The 23,038-nt window shown below is 41.2% G+C and overlaps 1 protein-coding gene across 5 annotated transcripts in view; it reads left to right on the forward strand.

Annotated features, from left to right (window-relative positions):
* The window catches only part of fgd4a (FYVE, RhoGEF and PH domain containing 4a), a 47,955-nt gene that overhangs the window by 14,899 nt on the left and 10,018 nt on the right, over nucleotides 1-23,038 (forward strand). For 2 of the 5 annotated variants that reach the window (XM_063480129.1, XM_063480130.1), the window contains exons 2-4: nucleotides 12,042-12,125; nucleotides 21,382-21,534; nucleotides 22,133-22,328. In XM_063480129.1, coding sequence (XP_063336199.1) covers nucleotides 12,042-12,125; nucleotides 21,382-21,534; nucleotides 22,133-22,328 — 433 coding nt within the window. Of the gene's footprint in view, nucleotides 1-12,041; nucleotides 12,126-15,240; nucleotides 15,361-21,381; nucleotides 21,535-22,132; nucleotides 22,329-22,739; nucleotides 22,839-23,038 lie in introns of those variants that run through there. The other 3 variants (XM_063480132.1, XM_063480131.1, XM_063480133.1) reach the window with 3 other exon arrangements.

Raw genomic sequence — 23,038 nt, forward strand, 5'->3', positions numbered from 1 at the left:
AGCAAAAAAAAATAGAAAAATAATATTGTGCACAAGTAAAAGAATTAGTCTTTTTTTTTTTAAAGTCCAAATGGTACCGGTGGGGCCCATGACAAACAGGTGTATTGCAATAGAGTCCGTCCGATGAGGAGTGTGCGTGATTGTCTGTCCTACCGCACTACTTGTACAGTAGAGGATTGCAGTCCATCAATGCGCAAATGAGTGTGCGTGTGTATGTATATCGTCTCCTAGGATCTTGGGTTGGCTCGCCGTCCAGTGAACACTGGAACTCTGGCTTCTGGAATCGCTGACCTAGTCTTTGGATTCGTCCCATATAAAAACCTGACCTATAAACAATGGTCAAATATATGTCACGAACAATTTAAGAATAACTCTCACAAATTAAACTAGTGTCACACTGCAGTAACTACTATTCAGATCAGCTATCATCAATTCAATCATCATCAGTTCAGTCATGTTGTACAATGTTAAAAGTTCAAAGTTCACAGTATCAACATCCAAAGTTTCACAGTATCAAGGTTCAATACTTGTTTGTAACCTGCAGTAACATTAAAGATTATCTTCAAACATTCAGGAATTATAGCCACCATATAATTCACTTTTCATGGTAAACATTCATTACATCCATCAGATATAAACTCACTACATATATATAAAATCACAAATAAATAAGTATATTACCCCTTTTAAGAAATGGAATAATATGCAAATGCTTATCAGAACTGAACAAAGTGCAAATAATCAATTCCAATAACATGTAAACACAAGGACTCAGTCTACAAATAGGAGTATTAAAATAGATGTGCTTAATCCCGCTTGTACCATAGGCCTATTAGTACAAGTGGAAATACACTAAAAATTACCTCCAAGTATTCAGTACTGAGTATTGTAAAACAACTGATTGACATCAAAAAATTAAGCAGGAAGCAGCATAAAGTCTGCTTACAATTATCTCTCATAAACTTATTTTCAGCTGCTTTAACCATTTACAGCTTTTCACATGTTAATGACTTGGTTAATGATCTAACTAGCATATCAACAGTGCGTTTCAGAGACACCCAACAACTGTACCCACACTCCGCATATCACGTGTCTGATTAGCCACATTTAGCTTACCGCCGTCAAGTGGATGCTCAGCGTTTACGTGAAGCCACAGCTCAGTAAACCTTCTGGTTTCGCTCTGTCCTCTACGACAACAAGTGCAAAACCATACTTTGTGAACAATATCAGTATCGATGGTATTTTAACTCGTTAGAGATTAATTTCTTCAGTTTACCGATAACAAAGTTTTAGCCCGCTGCTCTGTTCGGCTGTAGAAGCAAGAGACTGAAAACTTGGGAGCTGGTACTAAGGAGGGACAAGAGCTGCCTAGAGCAGCGGTCCCCAACCCCGGGGCCATGGACCGGTACCAGTCCGTGAGTCGTTTGGTACCAGGCCGCGAGTGTTGAGGTTCAGTTGTGAAATTTATGGTTTACAGGTTGTTGGGTTTTTTTTCATTTTATCGTTAATATTTATTGTTTTTATCATTACCTGAGTTTCCCTGTGTCTTTTCCCGTGTGTTATGAATACATTTTATTTATGTATTTTTGGTACCGGTACTCGTTTTATTTTGTTGTATTTATCCGCGACACCTTAAAGGCCGGTCCGTAAAAATATTGTCGGACATAAACCGGTCCGTGGCGCAAAAAAGGTTGGGGACCGCGGGCCTAGAGCTTCGCCGATTGGCTGACACGAGAGGAGTGGAGTAAAACAATAGGCTCTCATCACAGCTCATCAACCCTCAGAGAAACGTAACCCTTGTTTAACCAGGGTTGAACGTCATACATAATCTGCGTCCCTTTTTTGTTTAAATAAATATATTGATCTCGTTTCACTTTCAGTAAACAAGAACAGTAAGAACAGAAACAATGAACATAAAATGTTTTACTTTTTCTTCTTTTTTGTTTAAGATGATTTTAGGAATCGGGTTACAAACGCTTTATTGCTCAGTCTGCAGTATCTTTCCCAGAACAAACGCCAATTGCAAAAAAACATACCAAAAATAAAGCAAGCACAGCAAGAAGTCCAGAAGAAATGCAGAAGAAAAAGCTGTTTAGAACAGCGCGATGTTGCAAAGAGTGAACTACCTTTGGCAAAATTTAGCAGTCTTTGCAAACAAAGCAAATGGCCTAGATCTTGGTTCCACTTACCTCTTACCCGTGACTTCAGTGGAAATTTCAGATTCAGGATCTGACACAGACTGATTCATGTTCTACACAGTTCTTACAAGTTCATAGAAATTTCTGTTCAATTAGAACCAAATATTTGAGTTGATGATTGTAATTTTTATACAGTTGTTGTAACTTGTGTTTTAACTATTTTATATCAAAAAATTGTCCTCTTTTTTTCAGGCTACTTAAATTTATTTTGGGCTACCAAAAACTGAAGAGTGTCTGCCCAAAGGGCTACCAGGGATTTTGAAATTTTGCGAGCCCTGTTTTCTAATCTTTTTGTAACACGCTTCCTCTTGAGGCACCATAGACACTGATTTATTTGGCACGTCTATGAACTGAGTCACCCTTATTTTACCTCAAACCTGCATTTTGTGTCTCGCTGTCAGTCTGAAAGCTGCTGAAGTTGACAGCTGGAATTTTTTAAACCACTATGTCAGGCTTCTACTTTCTTTACACAGAGATCAGTTCTTCATCAGCTCTCTCCTCAGATTGTCTTTCTTACGCCCTCCACCCAACCCCACCCTCCTTTTTCTTCACGGCGGGGGTTGTTGCATGTCACACTCTCCACCTATATTGTGCTATAGCCACCAGCAGCAGGGGCGGCAGATGAGTATGGCCATTGGCTTCTTCCCCTCTCACCGGCCCTCCCCTTACCCGACACAATGGGTTCGCTTGTCCATGCAACACGCACAGGCATATGCAGAAACACATTCACACACACAGAGGGGGCTTTACTCTGGGGCTGAGTATCGCTCCCCCACCATATGCTCCATCTCCGCTGGAATGTGATTATCCTCATTTGCTGTAGAGAGAGCGGAGCATGAGGTAAAAGAAGAAGGAAAGCGTGAATAGGTTAGGCTAAAGAGCGACTGGGTGTTGAAACGTGTCTGTGTGAGGGAGAGAGAGAGAGACCGCGAAAAGGAAGGGAGGATGCAACCGATGCAGTGAGGCAGCAGTTTAACACCAGCCTCAGCCTGCTACTGTGAGCGACAGAGCACAGGGAGAGGCACAAGGCACCTTTTTATTCTCACTGGACACAGCCTCCTCTAAGGTCAGTGCTTCTCTCTCTCTCTCTCTGTCTCTTTTATTTTTACTCTGGTTTACCAAGCAGCACCGGCACCCCGCATCCGTCGAGCTCACACTGTAGCCATAGGGCGGTAGGTTCACAGAGCTGACAGACAAAGTGCGTGTGTGTGGTTCATAACCACAGAGAGTATGACATGCTGTTTGCTATTCTGCACACTTACACATTAATCGCCTGCTGAGGGTGATGGTTAACAAAGGGAGGAGCACACATCACAAAAGACAAACCTGAGCTCTCACCACAGGATGCTGCTCTGGTGGGTGCTGTAGCTCAGTGTGTGTGTGTGTGTGTGTGTGTGTGTGTGTGTGTGTGTGTGTGTGTGTGTGTGTGTGTGTGTGTGTGTGTGTGTGTGTGTGTGCTATGACCTGTGTTGGCTGGAGAGGACTATTAATTTTCTTTAAGGTAGTGCCGACTGAGCCTCTTTAGACGTGCACACATATAAAGACTGTTAAAGTCGGTAAACGCTGCTTCCCATTTGAGCTGTGGGAAAATAGGTGAGGCAGTGTGTGCGTGGATTTTGTGAATGTTTCTATGTAACCTTGTACAAACACAGCTCTGATTTGTAGTCGTCATGTCAGCTGTACTCTGATCTTATAAAAATTTATGTAGTCTGAACTGCATGTAGTTCACTCTAAACTTCCTAAAACAGCAAAGTCACAATTGCTTTTTAACCAATAAAACTGTTGGACTAAGGATGACACTCATGCTTTGACCTGAGTCGCCTCTCTTCATTCGTGTGCTGGGTGCTATCAGCGTTACTCTTTAGCTAGCTATCTTTACAGTTAAAACTATTAAAGTTGGCTACACCAAGCTACACTTGGCATGGCTGCCATTCCAGCCAAGAAGTGGCAGGGAGGTTGTCAAAGCTTGTGCAGTGATTGGGCTGTATACTAGCCAGGCTCTTCAGTGTGTCTGTGTGGTCCCAGTAAGAGGGATCCTCCAAGATCAAGGAGTAAATCCAGGAGTTCATTTCATTCGTAACTCTTCTCCCTCTACTTGCATGTTATCTAAAATAGTAGACACATTAAAACCGAGTTAGATCTTAACTCACAGGGAGGACAACTCGTCAAAAGAAGAGAAGAGATATGTAATGTGACCAAAAATAGCACCAAACTGAAGAGAGCATTTTTTTAAGAGAAGTTAAAAAGAGGAAGGAGAATAACGAGCCGTGTCACAGTGAATAAAATGTACATAACTCTACAAATATGGCTTACTTTGATCACGTTTGCGTGCCCTGTTTTTTGGCTTGTTCTGGTCCCACGCTAAATGTGCTGTGTCATTGTCCTTGGGACGCAGTGCTACCTCTGCTGTAATAAAGCTGGTTGCCTTGTCATTTTATCCTCTTTTTGTGGAGCAGTTTGTCCTTCTGTTAAGACTCTTATGACCCAAACCACAAATGCTGATGCTGTTTGACACTTTATTACAAAGCGTCAGGTTAGGTGTTGTGCGCTTGTGAATGCAGACGAGCAGAAAAGCAGGTGACCAAGCTCATTTGCTCTGTGGGTTTAAAAATGGAGTGTGCAGAATGAGGAAGAAAGAGGAGGACAAAAAATTAGTAGCATAGTCAGCTTGGTTATAGAGGAAGTTTGTCACGTTAAATGTTATCCATTGCTTTCTATCTTTCTCTTTCTGTCTCATTACAGCACCAGCCTTGGCTCTGGGCTCGGCTGCAGGCTTGCTTTCAGGATTGCAGGGGTTTTCTGTGCATTCCAAGTCTGTGCTGGGAATATGGGCTCTGCTGCCAGTCAGAATGGCTCATTCATGCTGAGCACAATGATCCCGTTTGAGGCACAAGTCCTAACCCACGCTGTTTGATTGGCAATATATTCAGCATCTATTTACTTCGTCCATTATGCATTGAGTCAGATCTGTTTGGCATTAATGATTCTCTCTTGTTTACTCTCTACTTGATGCATAAGAATAAAAAAACTGTTTGTTTGGAGTATAGAACAGAAATGTGCAGATCTATAGACCTGGGCACATTTGCTCCCAAAATATTGGCTAACAAAGAACAAGAAGAAAACTGCTGACGTTAGCCTGCCCCACACTTTATAGTAGATTCTAGTAGTATTGCTCTTATTAGAGCACATGTGCAACAAGTGTAAAAATTGAACAGCTGATCACAGCTAGGTCACATTGTAACCTCACGACTTTGTTATTTCCAGATTAAAATTAATCACGTCTATTGCATTACTGTGAGAAATAGCTCTGAACTGTTGCTGGCACAACACCAGCCCTGCCACGACCTACCAGAAATGCCGTGTGCTGTCGCTCACCTTCTGTACACGGCATCCGTACAGTCTGTCGCCTCTGGCTGCTCGGTGCGTAAGAACAACAGGCACATTTCACTGATTTAATCGTCATGAACTGAAGCCAGCATCAGAAGAGCAATAACAACTTAGTCGTTAGCGTCAGTTTGTGGGAATTTCTCATGTGGTTATTTTTGGATCTGGAGCTACAATTAGGTTCAGGAAGTCGTGAGATTTTTGCCAAAGTGGTGTAAATATAAATGTTATTAATAGAAATCTTTTTTTACAAAGGAGCGATTTGCAAGGAATTTAAACAGAGCTGCTTTAGTTGAAGAACTAGTTAAAGGACATTTTTGCCTTTTTATACCCAGGCTGAGATGCTGCACAGAGGTTTCCTCTTTCACATAGCTCCAGTTAATCTGTTAGAACCTTAAGATCCAGTTGACTTAGGCTTATCATGAAGAGCTTGTCGTAAATAAGCATTGTTGTTCATTTATGAACATACAGGTCTCCCAGGACTCGGTCAGGCATGGTAATCGGGCAGACATGCTATTGATTGACACATTTGGGAGCTTCTGCCACACCAGCTGTGATCTTTCTTTTTTTTTTAAGGTAGACCTGCAGGTCATGTGGATGAAGGAGGAGATGACAAGAAAAATGAGATGACTGTGATGAGCAAGATGCTGTGAAAAAAGGCACACAGAGGAAAAGACTGTAGCCTGTTGATGTTCTCAGTGATTGTAGTGTACACTGCTGTTTGGATCTCAGCTATGTGCTCTCATAGCCCTCTGATACTAACTTTATTTTTCTTACAAGTATCCCTGGTTGTGGTATAGCTATTTGGATCAGTTGTGGAACTTAGTGTCTGCCATCTGGCATGACAAACACGTTTAAATGGTCTGTTATAGTCATTCTTCTCCAGAGAATGATTATCCCTGCAACAGCAAACAGGAAGCCTATAGTTTCCATCTCTTCCTGTCTCTATGGGACGGGGGGAAGGGTCCGTTGTGTTGTTCAGCTTGAGGATTGTAGCACATCCAGTCACCCAGTTGGCCTGCCCTCATTAGACATGGGCCGGAGAGCATGTTCAGATCATGCTTATCTTCACATGCTGGAGCTTTGTAGGGTGCCTGGTGGTAAACAAAGAGGCACAGTGATGTGCAGATTTTATGAGGCAAGAAGTGTGGCATTTTGTAGCTGAAAACAAAGACTGTCACAGGTCTGTGATCTCAGCAAAAACAGCACAGGATACTGCTCACCACATAAAATAATCTGCATAGATAGCATTTAGCAGCCGAAGAGTCTGTGCTGAAAGAGAAGCTAAAAACAAGAGGGAATCCTAGCTTACAATCCCGGTATTGCAAATAGGTAACTGCTAAAGCAGTGAATGACGAAGATGAAACCAAGCCTGACAACAGGGATGATGCATTCTGCAGCTACTTTGTGTCAGGGGTAAATGAAAGCCCAACAAACTGGCATTAAATTCAGGTACCAGAAATATCAGCTTATTCTTTTAAGTGTTATATGGAGAACAAACTACGTCAATTTCCCACGTTTGCACCGTGAGCTGGAGACGCAGGGTCTCATCTGGTTGTCTTGAATACACAAAACGCTTACAAGGCCTTTTAATTTTCACTCTATTATGCCTGTGACAGAAAGCCATCACTCTCTGGTAATTGTCCATAATGGAAGAACGAGATTGAACAGAGACAGACGCATCTGGTCTCTTTCAGTAGCCAATATCCTCTGGGTCAAGCAAGAAAAGCTCACACACATTTTATCACCACCGTGAACATACGATTAAAGGGGTGTGACTTGGCATGCTAATACATTCACGCTATTCCATTATTTATGAGTTACATCTGAATAGCAGTTATCTCAATCTAGGACAGCCTTGCATATTAAGCTTAGCTTACTTTGCTTTCTTTGTGTCTTTTCTTTTGAATAATAATATCTTTATCTCATCATTATAGAATTACATCAGCAGCATCCTCTCTCTACACTTATTTATATCAGGACTGAGACTAGGTTAAGGTTCAGCTCCGTGCAGTCAGTTTAAGGTGAATAACATTTTAAAGAAATTAACAGGGTGGATCAAATGTTCATTATAATGTAAAATGGGTTAAATAATGGGTTGTAGAACAATTTTGCATGTCCACAGATGACTAAATATGAACTGTTTCAGCTGGTTAATTTTTATCTCTCACTTCTCCATATCATAGTCACTCCTTTTTCCACCTTTCTTCATCAGTGATTTATTGCATTTCTTTAACTCCTCCTTTGCTTTTTCCTGCCTTCTCACTTTCTCCTCCCCCCTCGCCAACTCTCAAAGCATTCTAAGGGAAAGTCATGAAAGTGACCGTGAATACATATCTTGCAGGGCGACTTGTCCCTCCTCCCTTCCTGCAATTGTCTGCTTCACCAGGTGACTCTAGTTTCCAGGGAACCGGTTTGTGCAGTGATACAGAGACTCCAAAGCTCTCACGGGTACACATACATGAGCTTACCAGCCAAGAAGGAAACGTGTGTGTGAAGAACGGACTGTAATTTCTTATAAATATGGATACTCCTGAATGGAAAAGACACTATAGGATTGATAACCATTCTGTGTTTACCCGGCTGGGGAAAACACAACTCTTTTTGGGAGGAGTGCTGGCAGGTAGTGTAAACAAATGACTTTTTGTTTTTTTGTCATATTTTGAGACACGCAAAATAAATAAAGGGTCTAAAAATGAAAAAGTGTTGGTGAACTACGGATTAAAAAAAGCTCTAGAGGAAGCGCTGCCTTTACCACAGAAACCCAAACACACAGGTGCTGTTAGATAAGTGAGTGTGAGAACAGTCACCTAAGAAACATTTTAGACACACAGCCTGTCTGTCAAGGGAAACTATGCAAGAACTTTTTTAATGACCTTTCAGAGCTTTCGTGTGAATGGTGAAGCAGTGCCATTTATTTCTTGCTCATAATCTTACCTGGTGCTGCAGAGTTTTAAATGTTTGTTGTACTGTAATCGGAGAGGTGTAGCGCACAAGAATGAACTTGTGGCCGATATTTTCAGCTACACGATACTTGTCAGCAGCATCAGTTAACTTTTGCTGTTCTTGCAGTAATGTTTGAAGATGGAGAAAGATAGAATACCCTCATTTTTAGTTAAGCGTTTTTTTAAACCATCTATAGTTTATAACTGCCTACATTGTTGAAGGCTGGCGAAAACACAGGTGGTTCAGTTTGACTGCTGGTTGGAGCTCATTTGGTGTTTTCAATCACAGACGTCTATCAGAGTTCTTGTGCTGCTTTACAGCAAGTAAACATAAGCACCACAAACCAAAGGACTGACCTGATAAAAGTTTTGTTTGCACCACTTTTTGATCATTAGATACGGCATATCGCATACGCAGATGCACATTTCTGAAGTTCAGATAAATGCCACGACTCACTGACCATTCACTCTGAGCAGGTTACTGTAGCTGTCAAGGACGAGGTGCCAATATGGTAGCTTTAAAGTTTGGTAGTGCAGAGAGCTGCTTAGAACATAACCCTTTAAATTTGTTTTTTATTTACTTCGAGAACAATTTGTAGCAGTTTGCCACCTATGTTGTTGAACATCAAAGGCATAATTGTAACTGTAAAACATAACAATCAAAATGTGTCAGTAGCAGTATTTACTCCCTCACACCTGTGTAGTTTATGTTTACTGTAACTGGCAGCTTTCTTCCAAGAACCACAGACGTATATGTACGAGGTCTGCTCAGCGCTCTCACTTCCTCAATCAGTAATTTTAATAAATGCTTGAGTTCCTGTTATTGTAAATCTGATTCCTTCTCACTGGCCAATTCTCTTTCTCAGCTCCTCTCAGTAAACTTGTCGTTATCGCTGCCTTAATAGGAGACTATAAATATGACTTCTGGTTTCATTGTCACTATTGAGACTTTATGGCGACTCTCATCCCACATCACTTCCCAGATCCTACCTGGCCGGTGACCAGTGTTCACTTTGTGTGTGGATTGTGCTTTCTCCGGGTCTGCTGAGGTTATCAGTTGTGTTATGCTCGGACTTATAACAAAAAGATCATCACATAAAAAAAAAAAACAGGATGATAATGAACAGGGAGGGGAAGCTTTAGTGTCAGGCCAGTTGCATGATGAGTACGTCAGTAGAAGGGCCGGTACACTTTCCTCCATCAGTCATCACCCACATCTCAGAAACCTATTTCTCTGACCTTTCTGGCTGGGTGTAGTCGCCAAAGTGTGGGCCATTTTCTCTTTTGAGTTTATTCTCAGTATTGACATCAGAACACATCCCCCCACTTAAGGAAACAATAGGCACGCAGTGACTCTGGTCACACGGCTAAGAGTTGGCCGGAGGAGGGGCCTCCATAGGCTGTCTCTGTAGAGAAGATGTGTACATAATGCTTTTCATAAGCTGCTTACATTTGTTATACTTTCAATAGGGAACTCGACTGGGGTTTAACTTGTATACTGTTAAGTAAGGTGTGTGTGTGTGTGTGTGTGTGTGTGTGTGTGTGTGTGTGTGTGTCTGTCTTTGAACAGCAGGCAGGCCTGTCATGAGGAGTCCAGATGGTGGGTGGAGAAAGCCCTCCTTTAATCTGTGCGCCAGGATATTATACCCCCCTTCACTCTCTCTCCCTCACACACACACACACACACACACACACACACACACACACCGTCATCTGTATTTCCACCGTTTGCACGACCCCCCATTGAGATACTCTACTATTGGTTTACGTACCATTATCCACGCTCCATTATGTCAGCTCGGTCCACTCGCTGCTGTGTTGTATATCCTGACTGACACAGCACTAAATGCTTGTTCAGAATTGAGTTTGAGAAACGATAAGCGAGGCATGAATGTTGTAATACAATTCAATTCACTTGTGTAAGACTCATTATGTTACCCTGTCATGTATTTTGGAGAGATATGATTTCTATTATTTTTTTAATCTGTGTAGTTTCCTGACAGGCTGAAAACATTGCAGGATGATGTCAACACCAGTTTTGCAACTGAAATTAAATAGAAGATGATTTACCACAAAACTATAACCTGTTTATAAGTGTAGACTGCCTTCTTTGCCTTCTTTTGTCTTCTTAGTCTCGCAGGTCAGAAGTGACCACAATCGAAAAGGGTTGAGTGCTAAGCCTTACTTAGCAAGATGCATCCATTAACAATATGATTGCATCTGATAATGAATTAATTAAATGCACAACAAGCCATATTATAATGACAGATAGTTGCTTTAAAAATTCTCCAATTCATTATCTTGCCCACAAACATTGGTGAGATAATCATTTTAAACAGGCAAGTTTTATAAATACTATATTAACACCCATACTGCTCAATAAAGGGATAACTTTTTCCCCAGGTTGTTATTATGTTAGTGCTTCTGTAGCTTTATTTTAACAGTGGTGTCTGTGTGGGGTGACTTAGTTTTGGAGCGTGTCATTCAAGGAAATGCAGTTTTCTCCACAACCTCTGAGCAAACATGCAGTTCTTTTAATTTCCAAATGTTTAAAATCATTATCAGTTTTTTGCATGCTGATGGTACGTGACTCGTTATCAATCAGTCATATTGTTCCGCTGTAGTGCCGTTTACAAAATACACACTGATGCTTTCTTTTTAGTATTTTTGGAGGGTTGAATATTGTACGATTTTCATTGAGAGTTACCTGGATAGGCAAGATTAGGAACGAGTCGATCAGGAGGAAAACCTAATCGACTCGGTGGTTTGGATATGTGCAGAGGAGGGCTAGTGGATATGTTTGGCAGTGGATTTTGAACATGGAGCTGCCAGACAGAAAGACCACAGTGAATATTTAATGATATAGTGAAAGAGGAGGTTGGTGTGACAGAACAGGGTGCCTGTAGTGGCGATGATTATCGCACAACTTTGATGCTCAATACATCTGACTGTGAGGGCATAGGTTTGTGTTTGTGCTACTCTGCTGTATCAGAGTTATGTCTATGTGTGTGTGTGTGTGTGTGTGTGTGTGTGTGTGTGTGTGTATTTGGAGGCTTTGGAATGCTCACGAGGTCTTCGTTGTTTTTACGACTAGCTATTTTCTCTTTAATCTTTTATGTGCATATTAAACGGCTGTTTTGAAAGAGCGCTTGCTCTCCCAGCTGACGATGGCCTACATATCACAGACAGACTAATTAGGGTTTCTCTCTCCAAGGACTTATATACTCCCTTTCATTCTCAAAACAAACATGAGTGTACTCCAGATCTTGATAAATGCAGCTACCACAAGAGTGCTTCAGATCTCACAATCTCTCCTTTTCATTGTATAAGTTTATTGGGGGCGGGGTTTGGTCTGAGTTGGTGGACCTTTTACATAAAATCTGGGGAAGCCTCAAACTGTTTAAAGCTTCTGTCTGATATGCAGGTCAACCTTTAAAATAGCCTCTTAATCTACACGAATTCTGTCAACTTATTTTTATTCTAAATCTTGAACTCTATGCATATTGTGTTGTAGAGAGGAAGGGCAAAGCTACCTGTTTCCAGTCGGAGAACACTGAAGAGCAGACCTGTGTGGCGGTGAAGATCGAACAGTCCATAGGTAGGTTACATCACCTCCATTTATCTTTACGGCTTGCACGCAGACTTTTTGAAAAACTCTGTGAAATTTGTGAACTTTAGATGTGTTAGTATTCATATCTTTCTTAGTCTCCCATTTTTCGAAGGCGATATTATGTCAGTATAGTCCACTTTGTCCACTTTGTGCATCATCTTGATTTTCATTGCCATGTTCACATGTCCATCGTCTCTTTTCAATCAACACCTCTGATTTACACACATTTGCATTCAAAATCAACAGAATGCATGGATTTTTCAGCTTTGCCAGACCTTCTGGATCTGAGTAAAATCAGTTAGCATGCACAGTGAGGACAGAGGATGATACTGTGAAGGACACTATGAACACTCCTTCCTGTAACTCTCTGCTATGCAGGGGTGTGAAGAACGCTGCGGGTCGCTGCTCTATTTTTATATCAAACTCGTGTGTGCGCTCACGCTCGCAAACATGCTTGTGTCTCACGGTCTGCTTCTTTTGATGAATGGGCGCTTACCTCTGGCCCTCTGTGTCTTCCTATTCTTCATTTTCCTCGTTTTCTCTTCTTTCTAGTTCACGCCTGTAAGTCCCTCTCCTTTTTGCACCTGGGTTTTCATCCGTGTCTCTTTCCTTTTTTGTTATATTATCTAGTCTTTCGAAGCAGACTCGTGGGGTAATCTCACAACGGCCCTCGGATTAGAGGATGATGCAAGCTTAATCTGAAGAAAGTCTGGGCAGTTGAAAGCCCCCCACCCAACTCCAAGCTCACAGGACTGGCTGTAATTGTCATTCTGTCTGTCATGCTCTCTCACACAGTGTGCGTTAGCATGATTGGATCATTGAAAGCCTCGTCTGTAAAAGTGGAGCCAAACGTGCACAGCAACAGTGCACTCTCAAGCTGAATGGTTGAGGTAGTGCTATTTGGAGTGTGTGCATATATGTGTGCATGTATGTTTGTGGCTTTGAAGCAGTTTGTGTGACTTTGTCTCAAAAGTTTTTGTTTCACAGCTCAGTTTTTCATCAAATAAATGTAACCATAGCGATCATGCAGAACGCCTTTGTCCTTACAAAGGATGTTTACATGCACTAAGTAACCAGGGTATGCTTGTCTCACTGACTCTTTGAAACCAAGTAAACAAAAGGAGATGTTTCCTTCCAATTTGTACACTGATCAGCCTAATATAGTGAAAGTTGTCCTTTTGTGTTGCCAAAACAGCTGTGACCTAAGAGTGCACAGACACAGGACCTGTTCTCAACAAGGTGCTGGCTCATTGGATTGGCATGTGGGGAATTTAAGGCCAGGTAACAACTTCAGGTAATTTTCCTCCAGCCATTCAAGCCACATTTTTTGCAGTGCAGAGGAGCTTTGTCATGGTGATAACAAGGGGAGATGTGTTTCTGCTGCAGAAATGTTTAGGTGGGCGGTATGTATCAAAGTAACATCCACACGAATGCCTGAACCAAAAGGTTCCCAACAGACAAGTTTTTTGGAGTTTTATTGTTGTGGCTCATCAGTGGAAGGTTTTGTTTCTTGCTTGGGGGGATTTGCATACGTGACTGACAGGATGGATAGTGGATGAGACAGGTTCTTGAGTAAAATAATTATATCGAAAGTCGCGCTAAAATAAAAAATACAGTCACATTTATCACTGAAATATTTGTGCAAACCTCACAAAAAATCTCCAGGACTCCATATTAAACATCACAAAACATATCTGGGTGGAAATGTAAAGCGAGAAAACTTTCAATTGTTAATAAAAATAAATATTTCTGAGTAGTCACAGCATTTATTTTAAAAAAAACCACCAACTTTGTTTTTTCTCAGTTTTCTACAAAACGTACAAAAGTAAAAAAAAACAAAAAAAAAAAAAACAAAAAAAAAAAACATACAAAGTAAGGTGAGGATGACGTGAGTTGTGGTTTGCAGTCTTGTAATGACAGATAATTTAACAGGAGTTGAATTTATACTGGTCCAACTAGTTTATTAATGAAGGAACAAAATAATGCTCATCATTCCCTACAGTGCTGCTCTGCAGTGCGTTTACATGTTGCAGTAAGCAAGATGTCAAGACTTGTTTCTGTCAGAGGTGTCAGCATGACTTAAATTAAGGCTTCCTGTGTTGTTGTTGTTTTTTGGGGGGGGTTTATCTGAAACCATGTGATGGTTCAGATCAGACCAAGACCTTTTCACCACATAGACACCAGGGAGCAGCTGTGCAGCACACGTTAGATGCAGAACATGGAGAAGACTGAGTTGCACTTCCCCGTGGAGACTTCTGTAAAAGGTACATTTAGTTTATTCCCATAATTCCATTTGTGATGCTCTTGCTTCATTTTAATGTAGCCTCATTTTGATATTTCACGATTAATCGGGAGGCTTTGGTTTGTGTTCGTGTCATTGCATCAAAGTGTTTCTGGATTATCTAGTTTTTACCATTTTATATGTTAGCATAAACAACGGGGCTCAAGAGGACGAGCTGATTTAAATAAAAATTTATTTTTGGGGGCTTCAATTAGATTTCAGGATGACAGAACTGCAGTGAAGCTGTTTAGGCTGCTTTTTTCTGTGGTGGCTGTCAGTCATTGATCAGGTGCTTCACTAATAAGAGACGCTGATGGAGGAAGAAGTGCTGTGGCTTTTTGAAAAACAAGTTTGTCCTCTGCTAGTGGTCCTGTTTCGCTTTCTGCTGTTTGCTTCATTGTGTGATTGTAACAAATTGGTTTCACAAGTGAGAGGAAGCTGGAGAACCCTTCAGTGTACCTGAAAATTGCAGGATAATTTATTATGCCATAACTTTAAACTACATTTATTTCTATTCTCTGAAATCAGTTAATTTTCTGGAAAAATGTTGCTCTGACAGGCATTTGTGTCTGTTCTCTTTCTTTCTATGGATTCGAACCTTTTAAGGTCTAAACGTGCAGTTCCTGTGAGGTTAAAGGTACAGAGTTCATTTGAAGGTGGTTTTGTGTGCGTGTGTGTGTGTGCAACTCTCGGTTTGTGTGAATCAGTACTTTTTAAAAGCCACTTAAATAAGGGGTGTGTGAGCGAGAGTGAAGGAGGAGTCTTTTGCTGCCCTGTAAATCTCCCTCCTGAGCTGAGTCATTCTCAACAGCACCGCCTGGGAAGATTACACGGATGCTAAACTTTCAGCTCTTCTGGGATACACACACACACACACACTCTCAAACACACAACAGTAGAGATCGACATTGCAGCTGTTTTCCGGTCTATCTCAAACACAGGGTGAGTTCATTCACTGGGATTTTCTTTTTTTTTTTCCAAGCTTGGCAGAATAGTTCATCCTTGGATTGTCTCTGCTGAGTCTAGAGTATAGTTATCGAGATGTAGTTTTCTTCTCACGTTTTGTGTCATCTGCTTTGTTCAGTTTGAGGTGTTAAATAAAATTGTGTGATCACACTTTAGTGACAGCAGTCTTTCATGTTTTCACGCCCATGCTGCTCTTTTATCTTTGTGTTGCAGTGTTGCAGTGTTTACACTCTAAACTGTCTGAGCCTTTCATACAACTAACATAGGAGTGGCCTACAAATGCACTTTACACATAAATTTGCAGTTGCAAACTTCTTCATAGCCACGTAAGGACTGAAGCTTGACAGATTTTTCTAAAGGCTGCTGTTCACTTCAACTCGTTTTTTATCCTCATTCTTCCCTCATTTTCCTTGACTTTGGTGTGACTGTGTAGAAGCCACCCAAACTGTCTTTTAAATGCCACAAAGTTTACAAAGATGAAGCAGAATATATTAAAATAAAAAATACTCAGAATTTCCTTGTTGATCACAAGGAAATTCTGTCACACCCTTGCAGTAACAGCAGAAGACGAAGCCTCAGTTTCAAGCTATGTCAACCACTCCTCTGCTTGTACACAGTCGGGTGTGCCTTTTGTTTTTCACCTCGAGCTCTCACACCTAAGTATCAGGACATATTTTGTCTCAAGAGGGCCAAAAAGAACATGACACACAAGAAGAGATGCGTAAAACATAAAAGTCAGGTCGGACAGCTGTGCTGTCAGGTGACAGTTCTCAAACAAGGTGGTGTCAGGTGGTAGAAATATCTTGAACATTCACGTAAGAACGATTAGGTCAGCTGCCTACCTGCCTGCCTGTAAATAAGCAAGATGTACGTTTTCTCTGTAAAAATCTTTAAAAAGAAAAACTAGAAAAGCTGTTCATCTTTGCTGTATTAACATTCCCGTGTTGATTCCATGGGAGCAGCTTTTAGTCTTGATACAGCGGCATGGTTACAGGGGTTTGTGACTTCTGCAGCTGCACTCTAAAGTTGAAATTTGAGGTTTTGAGTTAAACATTTGTTGTATAGTGAAACTTTGTACCAACTGGCACCTTTGATAATCCATCATCTTCTCAGTTTTCATTCATTCATGCCTGCAAACCTGATGTCATCCCCATTAGCCTCGACTACAGTCTGTATTTCAACTTGTTAACCTTCTAAACTAAGAGGGTGAAAATACACCTTTGGTATCATCTGTCATCATGGGCGTGTTGGCATGCTGATTTTGGTACCGGTGATCTGTATGTCTTTTTTATCATTTATGTCCAGTGTTTCCTCAAATCTTTCCATTTTGCAAAATTGTATTGAGTGTCGTAAGTCTTCTTGAAACATTATTAAGACAAAAAAAATTTAAAAACAAATCATTGTGATGTTCCTGATAGGGTTTCAACAACAAACTGGAAGAATGTAGTGTGCCTGGAGCTATTTTTGGAATTAGTTTGGATTTCACTATTTTCGGACATTGCTTGTTTTCTTGTTGCAGAGTAAGATACTTGCGCTGAAGAGATGGATTCTTTCAGCGTGTAGTAAATTTAATTCACCCATTCGACAAATCACCGCTGGGATTTTCCACAGCTGAAAGGTGGTTAGTTAATCTAATGTTGGGGAACCAGTTCTGATATAAGCTCCATCAGAGGGGTAGAGTCACACTGTAAAGAAAGGTGCTGTTACTGGGGAAAACTTCTGAAATCAAAGATGTGTTGTACTTTGTAAAACCAGAAAGTTTTCTCCACTCTACCTCTCATGTGTACGTACCCTTTGCATGAGCATTTCTTAATTCTTCTTCCTGCTCTGTAGCTTTGAATTTATTAATATTGATCCTTTGGGCTCCGTGGAGTATGCAGTGAAATTTTACATTTTCACCAGGTAAAAGGACAGTTACCATGGTTACAAGCCTCACAATCCTGCAACAAAGAAAAAAGTCAAGTCTCGGTTTGACTAGTCAAGTCTTCACTTCCTGGATTGGAGTAGTGATCCAGCAGTGTTTTCAGTTTCTAGTAAAAGTACATGATCTGTTTACTGTAAAAGCACAACAGAACTGAGTTTCAGGAAATTTCTTGCCTAAACACCGAAGTTATGAAAAGAAGGTAGAGTTCGTCCTTCCCTTCTGTGCAACACATTTAAGTTGTATTTTGTGTTCACATCCACCCGATCCATCTCGTACTCCAGACAGCAGGCCTCCTTCTCCGTCACACAGATGAGGATTAGAATCAAAGTGTTTCTGCAGCACGCTGTCTGGCTGCTTCTAATTTACTGCACATGGCTGTCTGTTGTGCCAAGACAGTTTTAATGAGAAGGTGCCAGAATGAGTGTGTTACCAGGAGCAGGACTTTCTTCCCAAACACTGTAGTTTTGAAAAAACTTTATTTTCAGTGTAACAGCTCTGGTTGCATTTCCTTAACCTACTGATCAAGATAAGAGGTTAAAAATAAATGATGTGACATAAAATCTCAACATCTAATCTTCTACATAACTGACAGCAACACATCTAAGCATTTTCAGATCTATATCTTTGTTTACATCTCTCTTGTCTTGACACAGCCTACAGATATATTAAGTGTTGCTATTCAGGTTAAAGACTGCAATGTAAAGGTGATTCAGACCTGAGCCGCTGGTGTTTGACGTGGTTACTGACAACCCAAGAAAATAAAGCTGGGCTGTGGACACTGGACCTCCTGTACTCAGGAGTCAGGATAAATGCCACATGCGAAATGCAATTTGCAGGCAGACTTCGTTTTAGACCGTGTACTTATAATGTGGTGCATAATGTTTTGCAAGATGTTTTTTATGGCCTCTAATGTGGCTGAGAGTGGAAGTCAAGCACCTAATCATGAAAAATTCCTGCGGCCTGCCTTCATAACTGATTGGTATTTTTTGGGGCCATGTTTAGAAAGAAAGCCCTCCCAAACACAGCGTGGGACCGTTTCCAGTCAGACAGTTGCCAGACTTGTTGTCTTTAATTACGGTCCACCCTTTAAAATAGAAATTGTGACTGTATGATTTTGTGGTTACTCTTTTTCTCTTTCCCTTTAAGATTGGTAAGATAAAGATTACTCTAGTAAAGACAAATCTGGGGCTCCAGGAACCAACTTGGCACATAGTAACAACATTTTTGTAAACAAGCTGCATTTGGAGAGGTACTCCAAAGTATATAGTACATTAAGCTCTCACTCGAAGACCAGGTTACTTACCCTAAGTAACCTGGTCAGCTTATCAACTATGTGCTGTATGTCTGATTAATCAAATGTAGTGATAACATGAACCTATATCTTTTTGCTTGAAAATTGGTGCAGCTGCAAGCCCCTGTGCAACCCACCTCCAACCCATCTCCTCCTTTTCATGTTTTCTGTGTCTTAATCAGTATCATGATTGTCATCGCTGACGTCTACCTTATTCAGTGCTGTCTCCTTGCTGTCGCTCTGTCCACCTCAGACTTTGCATATACAACAGAACCCAGTATCCCAGAACAGAGCCATCCTGCTACAAATACAGCCAACACCCAGGTCATTAGGTATACCTGTTCAGTTGCTTGGCAATGCAAATATCTAATCAGCCGATCCCATGGCAGCTACTCAAAAGATTTAGACACATAGACATAGTCAAGACGACCTGCTGAAATTTAAACCCAGCATCAGAGTGGGGATGAGAGATGACTTCAGTGACGTTGAATGCAGCATGGTTGTCAGAGGGGCTGGTCTGAGTATTTAAGAAACTGGGATTTTCCCACACATCCATCTTTGGAGTTTAGAGAGAATAGTCTGAAAAAAGGGAAACTGCCCAGTGTGTAGCAGTTCTCTGCAAGAAAATGGCCCGTTGATATCAGAGGTCAAAGGAGAATGCTTCGAGCTGATAGGAACACAAGAGTAACTCAAATACCCACTAATTACAGTAAAGGTATGCAGAAAAGTCTCTGAATGCACAATACGTCAAACCATTGAGGCAGATGGGCTATAGCAGCGCAAGATGACACCAGTTGCCACTTCTATCAGCTAAGAAGATAAAAGTGGGGCGAAAATTGGACAATGGAACGTTGGAAAAATGTCGCCCGGTCCGACAAGTGTTGATTTCTGCTGTGGCATTTATATGGTGGGGTCACAACATGGATCCATCTTACCATACACCAGCAGTTTAAGCTGGTGGCAGTGGTGTAATGTGTGGGAGATATTTTCTTGGCACACTACCAGCCAAGCATTGTTTAAACACTACATCCTGAGTGTTGTTGCCGGCCAAATCAATCCCTTTATGACTACAGTGCTCCTATCTGTTGATGGCTACTTCCAGCAGGATAATGCACCGTGTGGCAAAGCTCAGAAAATCTCAAACTGGTTGCTTGGACATGACGATTAGCTTACTGTACTCCAATGGCTTACACAGTCACCACACATCACTTTTGGGATGTGACAAAAATTCATATCATGGATGCACAGCCGACATGCACTTGACTCTATACCACAAACAATCCAATCCAATTAAGCCCTAGCAGGGTGTACTTAATAAAATGTCCAGTGACTGTGTGTTCTTAGAGATAGTAATTTTCAGTTTATCTTTTGCTCTCTTCATTGGCTGATCATTACAGCCACTTTACTTTACATGTTTGATTATTTGAGTGGCAGATATATTTCTCTTTTTTTTTTAGAAATATATCTTTAACTATTTTTAGACATGATGGGACTGAGTCTGAAAAGAAACGAAGGTCCTTCCTCAATGATTCATTTCAAAGATGAAAAATTTCTCTGTGCATGTTAGCATCCCTGACTGCCAGAAACACGAAGTCCCTTCTTCACTTTCGGTAATAACAGACTGACCGAAACCAGAACAAGCACAAATTATAAGAAGTCCACTGTTTTTGTTGTTTTCAGGTAAAGCATGCATCCTTGTACGTGCTTAACTCTACAACTTCTGGAGTAGTTTGTAGTTTACCAGTGTCAAAGCTATATGGAAGCTACATCCAAGCTATACATCAGCTGGTTTACCTTTGCTAAATCACACACACCCGTTAAATGGCCACCTTAAATGGAAGCTAATGTACTAATAGCTTATAGAATAATGAGGGTCTTCACTCTCTCAGCAGTGTAACTCCATATTTGGACATTTGCTTTAACAGGCTGCTCCTTCATATTTTTTACTGACGTGTGTGTGTGTGTGTGTGTGTGTGTGTGTGTGTGTGTGTGTGTGTGTGCGCGCGCTTGGGGAGGTTAGAGAGAGGTCGAGTTAGGCTACTGTAAACACTGCCAGTCTGTGTCGCCTGCTCCATTAAGTCGGTCTGCCAGCTCTATCTAAACACTGATGCTGCGCCATCTGTGGCCAGCTGGTTGGGTAAAAAGTCTCACTGGTGCTGATCATCAGCTGGATGATTAACTGGGATAATCAACTGAAGTGTATGACAACCTCTAATGTGTGGTCTTCAGCTGTTTATGGCACTTAATATATGATGGGAATGTTTTTTTCTTTACAGGGCGAATTGGAGGAGAATATGTTTGCATATCTGTTTCTGGAATGGCACGTTGGTTTTTCAGGCCACCTGTAATACTGAATAAAACAAGACAGAGGTTGTTATGAAAGTTAAGGTGTAAAATTAAAGGTTCTGACTCAGATATTATATTTCAAAATAATCCATTCTTAATAAAAAACATGTGTTTTAGCATAGTTCATCTTTGAAAGTAGTTGATGTAGAACATTGCACCGACATAAGTCATGTACTACCACAGAGATCTAAGCACACATTTCATCAGCTGAACAGTCAGAACACAGAGTGACGGCTTCAAATGTCACTGCAGGATGAGTGGGGCATATATCAGTGTCACCTATCGTAAATATTAGTTATGTCGATAATGCCTGTAGTGATAAAACAGTAAAATACGTATGCTTTTGGTTTCTTCACTCTCACTTCTTTGTATAAAAATGGTTTTGATTCTATTATCGATTTTGCTTTTAAGCTTGTGCGCCCTCTGTGTCCTTTAGCTCTAGGCAGCAGCCCAGCATCAGAACGCAGCGAAGCGCCGAGTGTGCAGGCGTGTCTGAATCGGGTGACTGCAAGGACGACCGACAAGAGCCGGGGAGGGGTCAATGGAAGAGTCCCTGGCGGCAGGCCTCGGCTGCAGTCTAAACCACCAGGTATATAATAGCATGTGGGAAGAAATTCAGCCAGACGCCACAAAGTGAGAATCTTAGAAGGCAGGAATTATTATAGCACTGATTCACAACATGTGGTCTCAGTGACCTTTCTACTGCTTTGTTGTTCACTTCGTCTTTGTTTACTCTGTAAATCTTCAGAAAAACACTGAATGAATCAGTGCTTATGGACGCTGTTTGACACTGTTAACATCCACAAAATGGTCAAACCAGAAGAAGAGTTATGTAAGCTGGCTTGGGATCAGTGAACCGAGAGACTCGTTCCTCTTGTGTTTGCGTTGGGTAAATCATTCTACACAGATAATGCAGGGAACAGAGCGCCATTCTTCCTGCTGCTGTAAGTCAGGCAGGATATTTAGTTGCAAAGCCATGCACAGTTAGTTTTTTGCCAAGCCTGGTTATTTCTTTATTACATTTAGGACGTTTATTACAGTTCAGTGTCCTACAGGTGGTGTCACATGTGACAGCTGATGCTGCCACCTTCAGCTTCAAACTGAGATTGCAGTAAGAAAATGAATTGAAGCTGTGATTAGCATTCAGGACATTTCTCATGTTGTAAATTCCTCTGTTTTATATCCAGTGCCTCCAAAGCCACTGCACCTCCAAAGCCCAGTGACAGATATCCCATCCCCATTGGGCCACATCCAGAAACCCCCACTTATAAGCAGCATGGAGGACGGAAGTGGAGGAGGAAAAACGGGGGCTGTCAGCCGGGAGAGACCCAGAGAGAAACCCTCCAAAGTCTTAGACCTGATCAACCGCTTTGAGGAGAACAGGTTCGGCCTCTTAACTTTCTCTGCCTAGATATCTACAGAAATGAGCAGTTACTTGATCCGTGGATGATTTGCTCATTCTGTTATTTTCCTAATAATGTTTAGGAAATGTAAGCCTCTGTTATTGCTTTTACTGATTTAAAACCCCGTCACAATGTATGATTGAATTAGCAGCTTTTGCCTTAATGTGGTTGAAAGATTTCATCTTTGTAACTTCTTGGCTTTTGTAATAAATCTCTGGCTTGTTGTAATCACAGTGACAGAAATCGGTCTTTCCCAACTTTTCTACACCAACTAGTTCAAGGATAAAAAAGCAGAAGTTTCAAAGTTTTCAGCCGCAACTCATTGATTGTACCTTGGACGAGAGTCATTAGAGAGAGTGAGTGGAGATTAGTCTGTGGCTGTTGAGCCAAGTGTTAGCAAGGGGATGAAAGGAGATTTGTACAGGCGAGGGGAAACGCGGGTCCACATTCAGTTGTGGGACAGTACTCAATGCTGCGAGAGGAGGATGAGGTAGGAAATCTTTGACGAATTCAGTTTCAAATGTGTATACTTTGATACTGTTGCCTCATAGTTAAATTGTGATTTAGATTCTGTAAGATTTTTCCAGTGTTGATCTGTGTCTAACTTGTTTGTGCTTTACTCGTGTAAGTTTGCACTGTAGCTGCAGCCTTGTGTCTCTGAGGGAGGCCCATTGAAAGTGGTGAGAGGCA

The sequence above is a fragment of the Pelmatolapia mariae genome, linkage group LG7 (assembly GCF_036321145.2).
Source record: "Pelmatolapia mariae isolate MD_Pm_ZW linkage group LG7, Pm_UMD_F_2, whole genome shotgun sequence".
NCBI classification, from domain to species: Eukaryota; Metazoa; Chordata; class Actinopteri; order Cichliformes; family Cichlidae; genus Pelmatolapia; species Pelmatolapia mariae.